Source organism: Lissotriton vulgaris, chromosome 3_2, assembly GCF_964263255.1.
Source record: "Lissotriton vulgaris chromosome 3_2, aLisVul1.2, whole genome shotgun sequence".
Lineage (NCBI taxonomy): Eukaryota > Metazoa > Chordata > Amphibia > Caudata > Salamandridae > Lissotriton > Lissotriton vulgaris.
Window position 1 is genome coordinate 101,154,442 of NC_141690.1, and position 22,279 is coordinate 101,176,720.

Here is a 22,279-nt window from a genome sequence, read left to right on the forward strand (position 1 = left end):
GCCTCCCAGCTGCTCCGCCCTCGCCCCTCCCCCAACTCCTTTATATGACTGATGTACTTCCGCGCAGCGTTCACGCGCAGCGACCGCGCCCAATCCGCGCCGAAGGTGCGCCAAAGGTAAGCCCGTCTACGCCCGTCCGCGCCTGGACCGCGCCCAGCGCCATACCCCCTGGTCCTCGCTTTGCCCACCCCTCCCGCATTACTTACGATGCCGCCACTCTCCTAGCCCTTAACCCCGGTCGCGCCCCCAACTGCGTCCAAGCCGCTCCTGGTCACACCCATGGACCTTTCTCTTGCTACTCCTGCAAATTCATCGGTACTGTCAACATCTCCGCTACGCCCACAGCACAGATCCCCGACCCCAATCACCTTCAATGCATCCTTCTCAACACCCGATCCGTCCACAGACATGCCATTGACCTTTGGAATCTACTAGACACCATTTCTCCGGACATCGCCTTCCTGACGGAAACATGGATGAATGCTTCCTCCGCACCTGACATCACCATTGCCATCCCTGAAGACTATAAGATCACTCGCAAAGACCGTACCTGCCACACAGGAGGAGGAATCGCTATCGTCCATAAGAAATCAATCCGCATCTCAACCAGCTCTGACGCCAACCTCGCCAACTCCGAACACCTCCACTTCCAGATCCACATCGACCCCAAAACCACACTCAGAGGCACCCTCCTCTACAGACCACCAGGACCCCGCGCAAAATTCAGTGAAGACATCACGGACTTCATCACTCCACACGCGCTCCCCTCCAAAGACTACATCCTTCTGGGAGACCTCAACTTTCACCTTGAAAAGATCAACGACCGCAACACCTCCACCCTCGTGGACAACCTCGCCAACCTCGGACTTAAACAACTAGTCACTTCCCCCACCCACATCGCAGGTCACACACTCGACCCCATCTTCACCTCCAGCAATCATGTCTCTTTCAGCCACACTACGGATCTCCTCTGGACCGACCACAGCTGCGTTCACTTCACCTACAACAAACCAAAACCCAACATCCACCTCCAACCTACCCTGCAAAGAAACTGGAACAAAATCACCACGGACCAAATCTCCGCATCGCTCCTTCGAAACTCCCCAGCCCTCTCTTCTAACACCAACGAAGCCGCCGCCAACCTCACCCTATGGTTATCCAACACCGCCGACACCTTAGCCCCACTGTAAAAACGTCAAAGTAAACCTGGCAGCAAGAAGGCCTCATGGTTCAACGATGATCTCAAGAAGTCCAAGAAACTCTGCCGTTCCCTTGAAAAGGCCTGGAAAAAAGACCCAACCACCAGCACCAAGGACGCCTTCAAAAGCGCCACCCGCACTCACCACCAACTGATCCGAAAAGCCAAGAAAACAGCATTCAAGGATCGACTTGACAACAACGCCCACAACAGCAAGGAACTTTTCAACATCGTCAAGGAATTTTCCAATCCCTCAGCCAACTCCAACGACATCACCCCCTCTCAAACCCTCTGCGACTCCCTAGCCTCTTTTTTCCACAACAAGATTGCAGACATCCACAACAGCTTTGACAACCAACCCGGAAACCAACCCACCCTACCATCTGCTGACCATCTTCCCCCCGTGAACACCCTTAACGCCTGGAACCCTATCTCCACTGAGGACACCATCCGCCTGATGAATTCCATCCACTCAGGATCCCCCACAGACCCATGCCCTCACCACATCTTCAACAAAGCAGACTCCGTCATAGCACCGCACCTCCGAGACGTCATCAACTGCTCCTTCAACTCCGCTACCTTCCCAGAAGACTGGAAACACGCTGAACTCACCGCCCTTCTGAAAAAACCAACAGCGGACCCCACCGAACTCAAAAATTACCGCCCATCTCGCTTCTTCCATTCCCGGCCAAAGTCATCGAGAAAGCCGTCAACAACCAGCTCGCCGCCTTCCTCGAAGCCAACAAATCCCTCGACCCCTCACAATCTGGCTTCCGAGCAAAACACAGCACTGAGACCGCCCTCATCGCAGCAACAGACGACATTCGAACTCTACTGGACAATGGAGACACAGTCGCCCTCATCCTCCTCGACCTCTCTGCAGCATTCGATACAGTCTGCCACAGCACCCTTCTACAACGCCTCAATAACATCGGAATTCAAGGAAAAGCACTTGAATGGATCACCTCGTTCCTCACCGGAAGAACCCAGAGAGTCCGCCTTCCTCCATTCAAGTCCGAGGCCTCTGAAGTCATCTGCGGCGTACCTCAAGGATCCTCACTCAGTCCCACCCTATTCAACGTATACATGAGCCCCCTCGCGGCCATCGCACGCCAACACAACCTCAACATCATCTCTTACGCGGACGACACTCAACTGATCCTTTCTCTCACCAATGACCCCAGCACCGCCAAAACTAACCTACACGAAGGAATGAAAGAAGTTGCCGAATGGATGAAACAAAGCCGTCTGAAACTGAACTCAGACAAAACAGAAGTCCTCATCTTAGGTACATCCCCCTCTGCTTGGGACGACTCCTGGTGGCCGGAAGCCCTCGGAAAAGCACCCATCCCGACAGACCACGCACGGAACCTTGGCTTCATCCTGGATTCTTCACTCTCAATGAACAGACAAGTCAGCGCCGTATCCTCTTCCTGCTTCAACATTCTTCGCATGCTCAGAAAAACATTTCGCTGGATCCCCACCGAAACAAGGAAAACAGTCACCCACGCTCTGGTCACGAGCCGACTGGACTACGGAAACACCCTCTACGCAGGTACCACCGCTAAACTCCAAAAGAAACTCCAACGAATCCAAAACGCCTCAGCCAGGCTCATATTAGACATCCCACGCAACAAACACATCTCTGGTCACCTTAAAGACCTCCACTGGCTACCCGTCAATAAGAGAATCACTTTCCGACTGCTTACCCACGCACACAAATCACTCTACGACATCGGACCAGATTGCCTCAACTCTCGACTGTCCTTCTACACCCCCTCCCGCCAACTACGTTCTTCCAGCCAAGCCCTCGCCACTGTACCTCGCATCAACAAGACCACCATGGGAGGCAGATCCTTTTCATACCTGGCTGCTAAAACATGTAACTCACTCCCCGCTTACCTTCGCCTCACCCAGAACCACCTAGCGTTCAGAAAGCAGCTTAAAACGTGGATATTTGACAAATAATCCTCCTCCCCTTCCTTAGCGCCTTGAAACCCTCTGGGTATGTAGTGCGCTATACAAATTTTTTTGACTTGACTTGACTTGACTATGTTCTGTCTTTTACCCTGTGTGCTTGTTCTGGGGCGAGGGGGGCGGGGTGCCCAGCACGGGGATGGGGGGTGGGGAGCTTAGGGTGCTGAGTTGGAACGTTAACGGTCTTGGTGATAGGATAAAGCGGGGGATCGTTTTGAAATACTTGAAATGATGTGCCCCAGACGTGATTTTACTCCAGGAGACGCACTTGGTTGGAAATACATGCCACGTGCTGAACAGACGGGGCTACCGCCTGGTGGCTCACTCAGGATTTACCTCTGGGTCGAGAGGGGTGGGGGTCCTGGTAAGAACTTCCCTCCCCCTGGAGATAGATGACGTAGTGTTGGACGACAGGGGCCGCTATGCGGCTATTACGGGTTGGTGGGAAGGGAAAACGATCTCCATTTTGTCTGTGTATGTCCCCCCTGGCCTGCAGGCCACCACATTTGCTGATTTGGGTAATGTGATCCTGGGGCTTCCTGACGGCATACTGGTAGTGGGTGGTGACTTTAATTCTGTAGTTAGTGGGGATGAAGACCGTAGCCCCCCAAGAGCCCTGCCTGCGGCACAGCTTTGGCTCAGGAATCTCCTGGACACCTTTGGTCTAGTCGATTGTTGGAGGCACCTGCACCCTGGACAGCTCCAGTATACTTTCTATTCGGGAGCCCATGGGAGTCTCTCGAGACTGGACTATATTCTTGTACCAGCAGCACAGATGGTCTCTGTACGGGAAATCAGGCATTTGGCCAGGGGGGATCTCTGACCACTCTCCGCTTTGGCTTACAGTTGACATAAAGTTGGGTGCCGAGGGCCGGATCGCTCCGATCAACCCCTGGCACCTTTGTAATCCTAAAATCAGGTCGGAGGTGGTGAAGTGTATGGACTACTATTTCGCTGAGAATGAGGGATCGGTATCCTCCCCTGTTACATTGTGGGAGGCATATAAACCAGTGATTCGCGGTCAAGCCCTGTCCCTCATCGCCAGCGAGAGGAGGCGTAAGAATGCTGCGGTGGTGGACCTGGAAAATGAAATCACTGACTTAGAAAGGCAGATGGAGTCCGGGGTCACTCCGGAGGTGTTGCATTCTTTGGCCCTGAAACAATCTGAATACAAGGCGCTGGTCACTGATGGGACCAAGGCGATGCACCGTGAGCAACAGGGGCGTTTGTATGATGTTGGGGATAAGGCGGGAAAGATGATTGCATGGTTGGACAAAAAGGATAGATTGAATCGGGTGGTGCCTGTTGTTGAAAGGATGGATGGTACACGTGTCGTGGACCCGATTGATATAGTCCAAGTCTTTGCCCAGCACTTTCAGGCGGTGTATGCGCCGGTCTCTGATAGGCCGGAAGAGGACTCGCATTTATTACTTCGGGATATCGCCTTGCCTAGCCTGTCGGATTCGGACAAGGAGCTTATGGAGGTGGATTTTTCCACCGATGAAGTAGCGCTCGCTATCCGTTCACTTCGCTCCGGGAAGGCCTCGGGCCCGAATGGTATACCAGTGGAATTGTACAAACTATGCCCCGACAAAATGGCGCTGTATCTTCGTCGGATGTTCCTGTCATCGCGAGATCTCGGATCTCTTCCTCGAGATCAGAGATTGGCATCTATTGTGGTCATTCATAAAGATGGCAAGCCCCGTGATCATTGCTCATCGTATCGGCCGATTTCGCTCTTGAATGTTGAGCCCAAAATTCTCGCAAAACTTTTGGCAAATCGGTTGATTACGGTGATTGCTGACTTGATCCATCCGGACCAGTCTGGATTTATACCCCATCGTAATACCGCGCTCAATCTTCGTCGCCTCCATGGCGTCTTGGCAAGGGCGGGGTCTCTTGGGGAGCCGGCCATCTTGGTTTCACTTGATGCCTCGATGGCCTTCGACACGGTGGAGTGGCCATATTTGTGTGCTGCCCTTGCTAAGTTTGGTTTCGGCCCTAAATTCATTGGGTGGATTAAGCAGCCACTGGCACAGGTGGTGGTTAATGGCAGGGCTTCGGAACCCTTCACCCTCGGACGCGGTACGAGACAAGGGTGCCCCTTGTCACCGCTCCTCTTTGCGCTTGCCCTTGAGCCCCTGGCCGCATGGCTCCGTTGGGAACCGTCGCTTAAGGGCATCCGATGGTCGCCCGACTTCGAGGCCCGGGTATCGCTCTATGCCGATGATATATTGCTGTATCTTACCTCTCCTCGTAAGTCATTGGGTGTCCTGTTTGATGTGTTACGCTCCTTTGGGAGGAACTCCGGTTTGGTCATTAACTGGGCCAAGTCCTGTATTTATCCACTCACGGATGATGTGCCTCTTCTTCCCCGCATTTGCCCGATACCGGTTTCTAGAGTCGGCTTTAAATACTTGGGGATCTACATTTCACTGGATCCCAAAGCCCGCTATGAGCGGAATTTGCTGCCTCTGCTCTCCCGGCTTCGGTCGGACGTTGCGGCGTGGTGTGGCTTGCCACTCTCCCCTTTGGGAAGGGCGGCCCTGTTCAAAATTATGTCTCTCCCCCGCTTCCTGTATGCCATTCAAAATACACTTGATTTGGTACCTGCTAGCTATTTTCGTGAGATTGAGGGCTTGCAGAGGAAGTTGATGTGGGGCGGGCGACCGCGTATCGCATTGGCAAAATTGACTTTGCCCTGGTACGACGGGGGTATCGCGTTGCCCGACATCAAGCGCTACTACTGGGCCTCCCAGTTGAGTGCTGTGAACCACGCTATGTATGGCCCTTTCCCGAACCCCGCGTTTGAGATAGACAGATGGCAACTGCCCGGAGGGGACTACAATCGAGCGCTCTATTCTAGAGCCGACCGGAAGCACCTCACAGGCCCTACTGCAGTTGCGGTGCGAGTCTGGGGAAGTGCGACCGCCGCCACGGGATGGGCAGATAAACTGCCTAAATCGACCCCTTTGTACGCCGCGGAAGCACTAGGTGGCCTGTGGACGTCAAAGGGTTTTGACAGATGGGATCTCATCGGCATCAGCAAGGTGGGCGACCTTTGGGCTAAGGGCAAAGTCAAGACCTTCGAGGAACTCCAGCGGGAAAATAAACTGAGTGACAGGGAATATTACCGGTACCTTCAAATCAGTCATGCGCTTAACTCGGTTTTCCCGGCTGGTACTACGATCCCGGAGTCCTCTCCTCTTGAGGATAGAGTGCTTGACGGGTATGTCCCCGACAGCACTATATCTCTTATCTATAAGAAACTGATCAACGATCGCTCGGACCTCCTTCTACAATTGCAGAATGCTTGGACCAGTGACGGGCTAGATTTGGACTATGAAGACTGGCAGGCGGCGATATCTTCCCCCAAAGAGGTCAAGATTCCGGCACGTCTTAGGCTGGTGCAACTTAAAATATTGCATCGGGTGTATGTCACGGGCCCACGACTGGTACATATGGGTTTCTCTGTGGATGGGTTGAGCAGGCGTGGATGTGGTATGTTGGCTACATTTTTACATATCCTCTGGGAATGTCCGGAAGTGGCGGTGTTCTGGCGCCGAGTGCATGCGGTTATGGGTGAGGTGACGGGTGTTGTGTTATTGCCTGAGGCCAGACGCTGCCTATTGAATGTTTGGGAGCCGAATGACTGTAATGTTGCTCAAACTCAATGGGGCACATTGGGTAATATGGTTGCTAAGCGAGATATAGCCCAATTGTGGGATTCTCAGAGGCCGCCATCACTCCTAGCATGGAAAGAAAACATGGACTGGTCCATGTTTAGGGAAAAAACTGTATATGTCTCCCGTGGCAGACCTAAGAAATGGGGTAGGGTCTGGGGTAATGGAATGCGTACCGTGGAGAGATTTGCACCCCCCATTCACCGACATTCCAGATCCGCTTCTCCTCCCTTGACTGTGCATTCCCGATACTTAGCTTTTGTCGACTACATTGTATTGTTTTGCCCCTGGAACCCCCCTTCCCCTCTCCAGTATTTCTCCTCCTTTATATTGTAGCATATCTTCCACCCGTCTCCCGCTGCCATAAGGGACAGCCAATTTACCGCACAGTAATGCCTCGACCTTCTTTGTGTTTTGTTTGTTGGTTATTATTTATATAAAATATAAAACGTGAAACCTTTCACTAATCCTATTTATACCACATGCTTTTACAAGATCACGAGATATCGCTGCCGGACCCCCGGGTTGTCTGCTGAAGAGCTGTGTACTTTGGTGTTGATATTGATGTGTGTAACTGACCAGCCTTCGTGGTTGTAGGTCTGTAACTGTCTCTTTCTTTACATAATAAAGGTTTAAAAAAAAAAAAAAAAGAGGCCATTATGTCCCTGAAGAATGGGAAGGCGCCTGGCCTAAATGGCATTCCGGCCGAATTCTACAAATGTTACATAGAAATAATGGCGCTGGTACTGCGTGAAGTATTCAAAGACTGATTTGAGGAGGGTATTTTACCGCAAACAATGCGTGAAGTAGTGATCCCATCTCTGCTGAAACCTGGCAAAGACCCTAAAGATTGTGATTCCTATCGCCCCCTGTCCCTAATTAACTGCGATGCCAAGATCTTGGCCAAAGTCCTCCCCACCCGACTGTCGCTGCTTATGACACAAATTGTACTACCAGATCAGTCGGGCTTTGTACCATCAAGAGCGACTAGTCCTAACGTACAAACTATTTTCTCCCTCATCCAAACGGTAGCGCCAGAGTTCCCACTTGCTGCAGTGTTCTTGGATACATCCAAGGCCTTCGACTCGGTGGAATGGAACTACCTCTTCACTGTATTGAGTAAGATGGGCTTCCCACCTGTCTTCGTTACATGGCTGCAGATATTATACAATAAACCTACTGCGAGGGTGCTTGTCAATGGCCATCTCTTGAACAGCCTATCCATCTCAAGGGGCACCCGGCAAGGGTGTCCACTGTCGCCCCTCCTTTTTGCCATAGCCATAGAGCCACTGGCATGCCGGTTACGACAGCTACACCGGGAAAGTGCATTTCAATGCTTCCAACGTCCAATCTCTGTATCGCAGACGACGTGACGCTATACGTCGCGGACCCCCAGCTAAGACTTAATACATTGTTACAGGAGTTTGTGGTTTTTGGTAGAATGTCGGGTAAAACTATTAATTGGAATAAATCCCAATTTTTCCCACTCACGCCTGCTGTATCCGAGTTTCCATTAGACTACCCGTTAGAATGGTGCCAATCTAACCTGAAGTACCTGGGAATCCGTGTCTCGAGAGATAGAGAGGAGACAATACAGATTAATTATGGTACGGCCATAATGCAATTGAAGGATACCGTAGCCCGCTGGATCACACTGCCTCTGTCGATGGCTGGCAGAGTCTCGCTTATTAAAATGGTCGTATTGCCTCGTTTTTTATACTTCTTCCTCAACGTACCCTATCATCCCGGAGCGTATTTGTTTAAGACCCTGAAAACGGAACTGATTAGACTAGTATGGGGTGGACACCAGCCGAGGCTTAAGTGGACTGTCCTGACCCAGCCTTATGACAAAGGGGGCTTTGACGTCCCAGACATGGAGGCTTACTATCTTAGTGCGCAGGCACACTACGTTTATCACTGGGTTACGCCTACTCCATTTATGCCGCAGATAGCAGTGGAGGATTGGATTGCACGACCATTGCCACTCAGTGGTATTGTTCATGGACCGGCAACAGTCCTTGAGACACCACCTACCACGGTATCTTGTACTATAGATGCATGGCAGAGACTATTGTGTAAATCGCAGATCCCTATTCACCTCGAATTCTCCTGACCTATCACCCTAGAGTTAATGTGATACAAGACACTGGCTTCCAAAACATGTGCAAACGTCTTCACATAGGACTTTGGGGAGATCTGTTTCTCGAAGGGATGTTCCGTTCCAAGGAGCAATTTTTTGGTGATACTGCTGCCACACCCCTGGATGTATTTTACTATATACGCTTGCGGAAAGGTATGAAGCAACTCCTCCCAGCATACCCACGTGAACCAGAGGTTGTCCCTCCGTTGAATGTCTTATTGTGCAGCACTGACGGTACACACTTGGTTTCGAGACTATACAGCAGCTATCGCACGCACATTCCAGAGGTGGCGGGAAATGCCAGGGGGCATTGGAGCGTTGATTTAGGGCAAGACCTCAATGATGAGCAGTGGGAATACTGTTGTGCAGCTATGGGACGTATAACCTCGAGCTGCCGTTTCAAGATTATTCACTATACATTTTTGCATAGGATGTATTATACTCCTGCCAGGAAATATAGATTTAAATTAGCCGATTCAGACTGTTGTGAGAGATGTAGACGACCAGGTGCTGGTTTTTTCCATTTATCATGGGAATGCCAACAGGTGTGGCACTATTGGGAGCAAATCCATGGCGCTCTGGAGACAATGTTAAATCTGACCTTCGATATAGATCCAGTAATCTTCCTGCTTGGATACACTTCACACATACCTAGAGGTAATAGAAAGTTCTTAGATGTCGCACTATTGGTGGCCAAGCGGAGACTTGCATGCAGATGGGGAAGAGGAAGGGCCCCGAAATTCAAAGAATGGCTACAGGACATGATATATTGCCAAGACCAAGTTGGAATATATGCCGAAAACCAGCCCATGTCCTCGAGACCCAAGGACATATGGGGGCCATTGCAGAACTATATCTTGCAACAGGGAAATACTACTGTGGATGAGGATATACAAGCTGAGGCTGAGACAGTGGAAGTTGTAGACACGCAAGATAGGGGTTGAATGTGTTTCAGATATCACGTGAGATGTGCTATGCTGTTTGACTGATGGTGTCGATATTGTCTACTTATGTAGACTTAGCCATGATTTGTAGCGAGGACTCTGTAACGTACGATATTGCCTTGTTCCATACTGAGATGTATACCTTTCAAGGGATGGATCGGGTGTGTTCTTATTACTGCTATTTTTTATCCATGCATTGCTCTGAGAGGGACATGCACTCTTGCCCACAGAGTGCCACACAGAACTGCTTTGGTTGAAATGTGTTACAAACATGCAGATTGTGTTGTCTTATTGTATTGTAGCTGCAAAATTACCAAAAATAAAGTTTACAAATATATATATATATGTTTCTAACTATGTGGGTAACATTAATGATCTAAAGAAGAGAATATATCTTTAGAACATAAGTGTTCCAGATTATTATTGAACACATACATTTTCTAATAAAAAGGCTTATTTACAAACTGAATAAAAAGTTGCCAATTGATCGGCCAAAGATATTCATAAAGATCAAGATGCCTAGCCAGTCATATATCTATATGGTGGATTGCCAACAAAGCTTTGTTATGCAGACCATACCATATAAATTTTAAGAGTTCATCCACAATTATATTTTAATACTTGGTCCCAGGGTATTTCATTGTTCATCCCGGTGAGGTAAGTATTCAAAATGAAAACCCAATATACCTCTCTACATTTACGTATGTTTGTACTCATAGTGCCAGAGGTTGTATGCATTTTCTCCAAAATAAACCAGCGTATTTCGTCAGCACTATGTTTAGCCTCCATATAGTGTTTTACCAAAGGGGCTTGTACTTTTTGTGTGCGAATCGCTGATCTGTGCTCTGATAATCTGGTTGACATCATGCGTGCTGTTTCACCAACGTAGCCCTTATTGCAGGGGCATAACAATAAATAAACCACGTTGGTTGTTCTGCAATTAGTTAAGGTTTTGGCTTGTAAGTTCACTTTGTTGAAGGAAAATTGCCTAGTTTCAATCGCAAATTCACAAGCCACACAAGAAAGGCACTTATAATTACCGGTAGGTAAGGTCTGACGGGTAATCGAGGTTTGCACTGAAATTGGTGATTTAGTCTGCATCCTAGAACGTACAACAAGATCCTTAAGATTCTTGTTTTTCCGGTACGCATATAAAGGTTTAGGTAACACGCTATGTTTTGGCCTAGTAGCATTTAGAATGTGCCAATTCGTTTTAATTGCATGTCGCACCTTTGCATTCATGGTTGAATGTCTCGTCACAAATACTAATCTAGGATTGGTTTCTTTGGGATGTGTTGTAAGCAAGTGCTGTCTATCAAAAAATCTCGCCCGTTTGTATGAATCACGAATGAGACGTTTCAGGTATCCACGTGCTAAAAATTTAGTTTTCATTTCTTCAGCTCTTTTATCACCGTGGTACAATTCCTGCGCAAGCGCAGAAACTGACCATACGGTATACTGTTTTTTTGTGACTCAGGGTGATAGCTAGTAAAATGTAACAATGTGTTACGAGCTGTAGGCTTAACGTAAAGATCTACCTCTAAACTGTTCTCTTTATTCTGGATAATTATATCCAAAAATTCCACTTTGTTACTGCTGGAGGCAGCTGTAAAAATTATGTTGTTATCACATAAGTTAAGCCAGGAAACTAACTTGGTAAGCTTTTCTGACTCTGAGGTCCAAATAAAAAAGACATTGTCTATATATCTAGACCACAATGTGAAAGACTCACTGAACGGAGCAATGTCATTGTACACAAATTGTGACTCATTCAGGGCCATAAATATATTGGCCACTGTTGGGGCACACAAAGCCCCCATACGTATGCCCTTTGTTTGTTTGAATAGGGACCCTTTAAATTCAAATGTGTTTTCAGTTAGGACTATATGTAAACAGTCCAAAACAAATGATCTTGGGCAGTCAATATTGTATGTTTCCATGAACCAAGATATTGCCTCTATAGCTTCTGTTTGCGGGATATTAGAATAAAGGGCCTCTATGACCATAGTGACCAGCAGTTGGCTATTTGCATTGAATTCAAGATTTTCAACTACATTTATGATCTCACTCGTGTCTCTGATGTAGGAGGGGATCTGTGAGACAAATGGTCTTAGAATGGTATCAACATACTTCGATAGAGACTCTGTTACTGACCTGATTGTTGTAACTATGGGTCTGTATGGAGGGTCACTGCTGTCCTTGTGAATCTTAGGAATTCCATATATTACTCCCATTTTAGGCTGCTGTATGTTGAGAAATTGCCACTCTTTTTCACAGATGAGATTCTTTTTGAGTGCCTGCGTAGTCAGTTGGAGAATACTCGTTTTCACTCTTTTAGTAGGGCCTCTATGTATCGGTATGTAACGTAAGTCATTGTTATGTTATGTTATGTTATGTTATGTTATGGACATTTATTACGCGCACAGCTGCTCCAGCAAAGGAGCGTCCTGGCGCCTGACAAGGTAACAACATAACACAGCTAAAAGAGGCAACAAACTAAAAAGTGCAACAATGTAAGGAAATAGGAAGGTCTTAATGGCCCTACAAAATGAGAAAAGATCATCAAGGGCACAAATCTTTAAAGGAAGGGAGTTCCACAAGGCCGCAGCACGTACTCGAAATGAGCGGCCGCCAGCACGACTACGCTTGAACCGGGGGACTACTGCAAGTTCAAGGCCCAACGAACGTAAAGAGCGGGCAGGAACATAGGGAGACAAGAGATTCAGGAGAATCTGGGCAGGGGAGCCCTTAAGGATCTTATGGGAAAGGCAGAGCACTTTAAATTGAATTCTCTGCTTAACCGGCAGCCAATGAAGAGAGCGCAGAGTGTTGGCAGCGGAACAGAACCTGGGCAGACCCACCACTGCTCTCGCTGCCGCGTTTTGCACACGTTGTAGACGAGTGATTTCAGCCTGGTTTATCCCTACCAAGAGGGAGCTTGCATAGTCAAGCCGAGAAATCACCGTCGCCTGCACCACAAGCTGCCTGGTTGAGGCGTCAACATTTTTTAACGCTGGTCTTAAGCCACGCAGGATACCGAAACAGCATGCAGCAGTTCTCTTAGTGTGGCAGACAAAGCTAAGGGCAGGATCTAACGACACCCCGAGATTTTTTATCTCCGAGACCGGAGTCGGGGTGGGACCAAGCTCTGGAGGCCACCACATATCGCCCCAGAGTTCCGCTTGCTTGCCGATAATCATGATCTCTGTTTTTTTTGCGTTCAACTGGAGACAGTTCGAGTTCATCCAGCTGGCAACCGCCCGAACTCCATTCTGGAATCTTGGGGCATCCGAACGAGAATCCCCGCTGAGCGTGACCGCCAGCTGAGTGTCGTCAGCGTATGACACCATAGTCATACCCCACTGCTTAACGACATCAGCGAGGATCTAACCACACCCACATTGTGAAGTAATTGCTCCATCTTCAGGATATATTGATCCTTGTCAAAAACAACTATTCCACCACCTTTGTCACAGCATTTGACTATTAAGTCATTATTTTGTTTAAGAGTCTCTAGTGCTAGATGTTCTTCGCGTGTGATGTTAAAAAGAGGAGATGGAATGTATTTGGTAGCCCCTGTGAGTTTGTTGAAGACAACATGTTCAAAGGTGGCTATTTCTGGTGGCACCTGTTCTAAGGTTGGAAGGAAGGTGGACAGCGGCTTAAAACCAGATCTATTTTCCGGTTGTTCCATATTCTCATTAGTACCTTCAAAGAAATTTTGAAGTCTAATTTTTCTAAAAAAGATCATGAGATCTTTGAAAAGTTCAAATTTATTGATTTTACAATGGGGTATGAAGGAGAGGCCTTTTGTCAATAGCGTCTCTGTGGGAAAATCTAATGGATTACTACTTAGACTGAAAATAGGAATCTCCTTAAGTCTCGCCAGTACTGTGCATGTCTGGTTACCAGATATTGATCCTGATTTGGATATGTGTTGTGTTGTTGAGGATAGTTCGGAGGTGGAGGGTATTGCTGGATCTGAGGTGGAGGATATTGTTGGTTCGGTGGTGGGGGATATTGCTGATTCTGTGGCTGATGGAAATTGCCTCTGAACCTTGGCTGGTATCTGGTTCTCCAGCGTCCTTGTGTGTTGCCACGCCTGGCAAAAAAGGACGTGTACCTCTGGGGTTTCCACCTCTATTGTTAGCTGAGCCTTGTTCTTGGTACTGATTCTGCCCCTCAGTATCTGAGTCCGACGTGTCGGAAAAGGTGGTAACTTTCTTGGGGGGGGTCTATTGTATGTTGACTGTTCTGCGGTCTCACCGTATGGTTCTGGTTGATAAAAATGATCTGCCAGGTATGGATATACCTTTTCTTGGCTGAAAAACTGAATGTCTTTCTTTAATTTGTCTGTTTTTCTTTTCAGGAGATAATCATGTTAAGAATGCATTTCTTTCTCCGTCTCTTCCAACTTTTTAAGTGCTTCCTCTACAGCTAAACTGTTTTTAAGTTTGCTTTCTAGTTCAGATATCTCTTGTAAAAGAGCTTGCACTAACTCCTTGGCGGTTTCTATAATAAGCATCATGAGATCTCTGGAACACCTATTTGCTATAAGGGACCATCTTTCCAAAAATCTACGTATTTGTACAAATAACCCTGGAATATTCCGCACTCTTAATCCTTGGGGAATGACCCCTGCCCTAAGATATTGTAACATGAAGTGACCTTGTAATTCTATTCTTTTTGGTGTTTTCTTAAGGGCTAATAGTTTATGTATTTCAGTGTTGTTCTGTGGGTTATTTGTAGGTAAATTATCGATGGAAGCTAGGTCTCCTACCAAGGACGCGAAGTCTGAAAAGCCAAATGTCAAAAGTTTATCCATAATGATATGGTACTGAGTCCGATAAGATTGAAAAAAATTGTAACAAAGTGATGAAATGAAGACAAATGGTGAGAGAAACAAAGATAGAGATAAAAAATAAGGACAATAAACAGATTATATTAACAACAATGCTACGACTAGTACAATATGTACAATAAAACTACAAACACCCCCGCACAGTCAGGCTGTGGAGACAATGTTTGTGAAGAAAAGAGGTACCCCCAACACTGATATGGATTTTGGGACATTTGTATTTTTTGTTTAGGTTTTCTTGAATTTCAAATCATGGCTTCCTGATGAAGGCTGATAGCTGAAACGTGCGTAGCAACTACCAGAATTTATAGCCATGTCATCATCCATTGTTGTTTTCTTTTTCTAATGTGTTCCTTTAATCTGATGAACTTTGAAAGTTATTTCTGTACTTTATGAACTGTGACATTAAAGCAAAACAATTTAGGCACAGTTTTATTATCAGTATGAGATATGCTTATTCTATGTATTTTTGTTTAATAACTCTTATAACAAATAGAAAAATAAATACATTATTACATTTCTGAGTTGTCCATTGTAAATTACATTTGTTATACATTGTTATTGATTGTCATATCATGTTGTCTGTTTAGGTCCATAAGTTTGATTAACTTTTCCTAAATATCTTTTTTCACAATTCACATTGACAAGGCCAATAGCTCGGGCATTGCCAAAACCTATTTGCTTTACCAATGCTTGTTTATCTTTTGGACTTGTCTAGCTTAGCATGGGCGCTCTGGAATCTTTTTTCCTGCTGAATTCCTCTTTTCTGACTATGTCAGGATTTTTGTTTAAAGTAAGTGTTCACTTTTTTATGTCGTTTTGCTAGCCCTCTGTCCCACATTTATGTGCACTTGACTCTCTATGCTATCGTAATGTTCCAGGTAAATCACTTTAACTACACCTAGTGATCTAAAGGAGTCAAATACATGAATAAACAGATACGATGTTATTGCAAATGTGGGTGAGTTGCAAAGGATACGGTAATGATTGATAATTCCAATTGTTGTACAAGTGGATAGAGAAGGTATTTATTTTCAATGCTTTGAATGTCGCATTTATTTGTGTGCAATACGCTAGAAAACAAAATCACTTTTTGAAACATGTGGAGAAAAAGCCTAAAGACAGCTTTGTCTCTTTTGCATCTTACCTTTTCGTGTGAAGTTCATTAATCAGACTCTTCAGGAAATATTTGTTTGCACTATCTGTGGCCTTCTTGATCTGGATTTTCACCTAGATCAAAAAAACGTGGAACACCTTTTTAAATTTGTTTTATTTATCATCAATAGACAAGCTAAATTTGGATTATGGATCTTTTTCATAAAATGTGATATCTAGCAAGATACAAAATACATGTTAAAGCAACAATCTGAAGTCTGAGAATGTTTTCCAGAGTTCTGAAAGTCCCTGAAGACATAGCTATTTGGCTAATTAACTGCCCCCTACTAGCACCTGGATACCCTCATGGGTGACCAGTAGCCCTTTCCGGAGGTCATAGGGTCTATCCTGGCCAAGATTTTTATCCCTCACAATGGAAAAAGTCATTCATCCTGCCATTATAAAAAAAAAGAAAAACCGAACCTCGACCCAGTAGACACTTATAACTATTGGCCCTTTGCGTGTCTTCCATTGCCTGACAAACTCGCGGAAAGGATTATGAATGATCAGCTGGCCCTATATATCTATGACCAAAACCTGCTGGACGAAATACAGTTCGGCTTTAGGAAGAGACATAGTACGGAGATTGCACTTATCAAAGCCACAGAGGAGAGAAGGGTTGCACTGGACAAAGGAGGTGCAGCCTTTGATACAGTTGATCATGGGCTCCTGATAAACCGCATCTTCTCTCTAGGCATTTGGAACAAGGCCAAATCTTTGCTTGCATCCTTTTATCTAACCGAGCCCAAATAGTCAAGCTGAGTGATTACCACTCCTCCCCCCCTTTTCACTTCCCTGTGGAGTCCAGCAGGGCTCCTCCATCAGCCCCAAGATTTTTAACATTTATATGACCGATTTGGCTCGAGTGATTAAATCTTTCGGTTTAGCAATCACATCTTACGCAAGCGATACCCAAATCGTTTAGAGTCTTGGTCAACTACCACAACAGCATTCTGGCTATCAGCCCTTGGATGACCAGATATTGCCTCAAACTAAACTCCTCCAAGACTGAGGTGATGGTCGTTGGTAACCTTTCGCCTGTCTGGTCCTCCCGCTGGTGGCCAGATAATCTTGGTCAGCCTACTGTCCCTGTCAACAAGACCAAAAATCATGGTATCGTCCTTCTCGATAAACTGTTGCATAAATACCATGTCAATTCTATGGTCTCCTCTTGTTTTTACATCCTAAAAATGGCAAAGAATGTGTTTCCTTTTATTCCCTCCGAAGCCAGGAAAACGATTCTATCCACCTTGGTACTGACTAAAGTAGACTATTGTAATAGTGTACTGATCAACGCTCAGCAAACAGTTTTAAACAAGTTACAGCTGATTCAAAAATGCTGCTGCCAAGTAGCTGTCTGGCACACCAAAATTTCATTCTGTTTCTAAAGTGATCAGACAACTACATTGGCTGCTAATTAGAAGCAGAATAAAATTCAAGGCGCTATGCATTGCTTACAAATCTACCCACAATATAGGGCCAGAGTTTCTGACGAATTCACTGAAGATTTACACCCCTAGCAGACCTCTGCGCTGTACTGGCGCCAATGTGTTGGTAGTCCCCAGAACATTTAAAACTAACACGGGTGACAGAAGCTTTTTGGTTGCCACAGCTAAGCTTTGGAATTCCCTTCCCCCTCAGATCAAAGCCCTTCCTACTCTTCTAACGTTCAGAAAAAAATAAAAATCCTGGCTTTTCAACAATTAGGTTTCCATGCGCAGCCCTCTGTTTTGACTCTGTTGTAACTCAGGAAACGTTTAGCGCTGAGACACCTGTCCGGTAGTTGTGCGCTTTACAAATTGTTATAACATAACTTTATAAATCTACTGATTGATTGATTGAACAAAAGAAAAATATATATGTGAATTGCAGAAATAGGTGACAAGGCAATTATGCAGCTCTTGAAATGAGCATAAGCCATACAAACAAGTTACATTACCTTTGGTGACACTCTTTCTGGTGGATACTCTATCTGAGCACATATTCTTTACCTTCAGAGTATTACCCAGGAACCAGATACAGAGGTTTTCACAGCAATGCTTCCGCCCCAACCTAGGTGTTGACCTGTTGCCCTGGGTTGACCTTGTTTTGCCCGGGAAGTGACGAAGAGGTCCCGCATACAGACACCACACCAGCGAGTCGATATCAGTTAACTAATGGACTAAATTCACACCCTCAGATGCAGAGCACAAAACAATTGGAGGTACCAGTGTGTTGATCTCTTATTTAGGACAGTTTTAGATGGCAAAAAGAGACCACTTCACAAAACGGGAAGTTGGGAGGGCAGTGAGGAATGTGTGGTTAAATAGAGCTTTCTCCAGAAAGAGCACTACTGAAAGTAAGTAACTTGATTTTTGATGCATACTTCAGACCGCAGATTCCTCACTTTTATAACAGATACCAAAGCAGTACCTCCCCAAAGGTGGAGGGTCTGTGGAGTGGGCTCTGTCAGAACAGAACAAGCAAAATGACCTTTGCGTCGGAACTGGCTGTCAAGGCAGTAGTGCTTTGTGAACGTATGCACTGACCCCCATGTCGCGGCCTGGCAGATGTCAAGAACACTACGCGCCAAAGCAGTGGTAGCAGCATTGGCCCTGGTGGAATGGGCCATCTGTGGTTCCGGATGCTGCTTTTTGTCCAACATATTCTTGGCCTTGACGGTGGCCTTTCCTGCACCGCCTTTCCTTCCTTAGCCCTGGCGAACCCCACAAAAAGCTGATTGTCCACACCATGCCTTTGGTGCGGTTGATGTAAAACCTTAAGACTCATTTGGAGTCCAGTCAATGGAGTCTCTTCTGCTCTTTTGAAGGGTGAGGTGGGGCAAAGAATGTTGGGAGAGTGATGGATTGCCCAATGTGAAAAAGTGTCACAACTTTATGCAAAAAGGCTGCCCTTCTCCTAACCACCAACCTGTCTGAAGCTCACTCATTCGACAAGTTGAAGCGCCTGCAATTAGGGAGTTAGTTTTGAGACTCATAAGATGCGTCGAGCAGCTGTACACTGACTCAAGGGCTCATCTGAGCAGCTGGAGGGCACAATTATAAAAAGGCTCAAAAGGAGCATACATTGATAATGTGAGGACTCCATTAAGGTCCCACTCAGGCATAATGAAAGTAGAAAGGGGAAACATATTTACAAGACCTTTAAGAAACCTATTTACAATAGGGAACTTAAATAAAGAAGGTTGGTCAGTGTAGGAAGCCGGCTCTGTATATACTATACCAAAGTGAGGTATAGTGTTCGCAGAGTCCAGTGGAACCCAAAGGTAGACAGAGGTAAAGTGATATAGCACCTCACTCTATTTGTTGTAGTGTGGTTGAGCAGTAGGGCAGTATCAGAGGACAGTGTTAAGCATTTGTAGTACACACTCGGTCAGCAAATGAATTCACACACTCAAAGACTAAACTTCAGACCAATTTGTTTTTGTATAAAAATATTCTTTTAGTTATATTACTTTCTAGAACCAAGCAAGCCTGGCACAGGTGAGCAATAAATACTTTACAGTAGTAATGCAGTTTGTAAACCGTTTGAATTGTAATTGCGTATGCACTTTGTTTTGCCCTACAGTATAGTTGCAGAGAAATGCAATTATTAGTAAATACAGTACACAGACTTGAATGTGCTTTTCAGCAAAATACCAGGTAAGTTACTTTTTAGATCACTTTTCTTATACAGTGTAGTATACCTGGATACTACTCTGGGACATTTCCTGTAAACAGGCAAGTAAAATGATTTTTGTTAAATAGTACAATTTTAAAGCATTTCTTTAGGTTTTCAAACTCCACACTTAAAGAAACTTTTCCAAGTAAAATAGTGTTTTCTGTTTTTGGGTAAGTATTCGGTAGTGGGAGTTGAGGCTCTGGGGGTAGACTCAGGGCTCCCCAGGGTCAGGGATGCACTCTTGTTACACCCTCAGTGGCACTAGGGCGGCCGGGTGCAGAGTGCTGAGGCCCTATGTTATCCAAAGGGGAATAGGGGGCCTCCGGTTGGTGGCTGCTGACAAGCAGGCCACAAGGTTGTGGGAGCCAAGCTCCTGGTGATAGACTCAGGGCAAAGGGGATCCTGTTTAGCACACAAAGTGCACCCGCAGCCGCGCAAGGGAGGCTGGGTGCAGGATGCTGTTGTTTTCAACAGGTGCCCTGCTGTTTTCAACGGGGATTTCGGTTTTGGTTTTCAGCTGCAGGCTTGGTCCAGGAAGACGTCTGGGAGGAACCAACAGCTAGGCAGATAAGTTGGAGGGCTCAGGGACGTAGGTGCACATCGGGTTTGGGGACATAGGTGCACCCCAGGTTCTTTTCTCCAGGGCTCAGGGCGGCTGGATGCATGGGTGTCTTTTGAGGTCAGATTTCACCTTACCGGGCCACTTGCGGTTGGGGGGGTCTCCGTGCAGAGGCTGAAGGCGACGTCGGGAAGTCCCGGAAGGGTCTACCCACAGAGGAATCGGACTCTGGAGTGCTGGGGGACCTCGCTGGGACTGGTGGGCCACTCTAACTCGGGCCATAGGCGACGGGTGCAGTTTTGGTTTCAGGCGTCAGATTTCTTTTTCCTCAGCAGGCTCGGAGTTTTTCTTTGGTGTTTCTTCTGAACAGAGCTGCTGTTCACAGGAGATCCAGTCTTTGTTGAAGGCAGACAGTCCTCTCATGGGATCTGGAGGTCGCTTGCTGCAGGACGAAACTATTTTTGGTGCAGGATCTCTGGAGACTGCAGAAGGGCCAGTAGGGCTGGGGTCAAGTCAGTTGCTCTATGAAGTCTCCTCTGCTGGGAGTCTTGTTTCGTCCTTTTTCTTCTTAGGTTGTGGGAATTTGTAGTTTCTTCTTGTCTGAGGAAGCAGGGTTCAGGTGTGCCCTAAAATACTATATTTAGGGGCGATACAGGTAAGTAAAATGTTAGGACTAGATTTCGGGCGATACAGGTAAGTAAAAGGTTAGGACCAATAGGTCCCTTCACTGGGGTGGGTACACCCCCTGGAGGGTGGCATATGCCTTTCTTTGGTTGGCTAAGTCCCCCCCATCTGCAAGATGGCAGGACTGAGAGTTGTGCTTCACCTCGCCTCCCCCACCTGAGGGGTGGAGTTGGCAGAGGTCAGCACACCTCTCTTCCTCACTTGTTTTTCCCGCCGGTTCTCCTGCCCAAAGTGGGGGTCAGAACCAGTGGGGACCAGTTGCTGAAAGCAGCAAGTGGCCTGGGGAAGCTCACAAAGGCAGCAAGCCTTTGAAGCTTCCCCTTTCGTGAACCCTGTTCATCCTGGTGAAGGAGGTTGCCACCTCATTCCAGGATGTACATTGTTTCAGGCCACAGAGAGCAGCAGGCTACCGACCTAGGGGTTCAGAAACATGTCTGGAGGTGGCAGCTGAAAACAGCCACTCCAACGGTAGGTCATTTTTCAGGGGGCATTTATAAGATGCCCTCTGTGTGCATTTTTCATTAAATCCCACACTGGCATCAGTGTGGGTTTAATGTGCTGAGAAGTTTGGTACCAAACTTCTCAGTTTTCAGTGTAGCTATTATGGTGCTGTGGAGTTTGTAATGGCAAACTCCTAGCACCATATACTCTTAATGGCAGCACTGCACTTACAATGTCTAAGAATGGATTTAGACACTATAGGGGTACAGGGCTCATGCACCTGTACCCTCACCACTAGTATAGTACACCCAGCTAGAGGGATGACTAATTTATGTCAGGGCAGTGGGTTGTAGGCATGACAGAAAGGGATGTGTGCCATGTTGACACTTCACTTGGTTCTGCACCACAACATGCAGCCTGCAAAGTCAGTGTGGGTGTGTAAAGGTACAGGGCCTCTAAGGGTGGCACAATAAGTGCTGCAGGCCTGAGAGGTCTTCACTGGTCACAGTGCCTTGGGTACCTGTGGTACCTTTTACCAGGGGCTGACATGTGGCCAGAGATGCCAATTGGGTTAGTTTTGGGGAAAGAACACAGGTCCTGGGAACCTGATTGGCAGGGACCCGGGGCACATCAAGCCAAAAGTGCATCGGTAGAATGGCAAAAAGTGGGGGGTTACTGCAACCGAAACCCACTTTCCTACAGTCAGGCAGTTGCAAAAAGTAAGTAGGAGCAGAAAGGTAACTGTAGGAAAGTGCATCGTTTGGACATGGTTAGCTCCCACGTTTTGGCTGGAAAATTATGCAATTTTGACTGGAAGTGAACAGGGTCCCTGCCAATCGGGTGTCCTGTGCCAGAAGCTCTTTCCCTAAACTGTACCTTTTGTTTCCTAATTGGCACAACTTCAGTACCGCTTGTAAGGCCCTAGTAAATGGTACCCAAGTACCAAGGGCATTGGCACTGAAGAGGGACTCCAAGGGAAG

The 22,279-nt window shown here is 46.7% G+C and overlaps 1 protein-coding gene across 1 annotated transcript in view; it reads right to left on the reverse strand.

The window, feature by feature from the left end:
- Positions 1 to 22,279, reverse strand: part of LOC147725374 (uncharacterized) — a 2,508,159-nt gene that overhangs the window by 232,160 nt on the left and 2,253,720 nt on the right. The window contains exon 21 of the mRNA XM_086964051.1: positions 15,948 to 16,030. Within this exon, the coding sequence (XP_086820177.1) occupies positions 15,948 to 16,030 (83 nt within the window). The remainder of the gene's footprint in view (positions 1 to 15,947; positions 16,031 to 22,279) is intronic.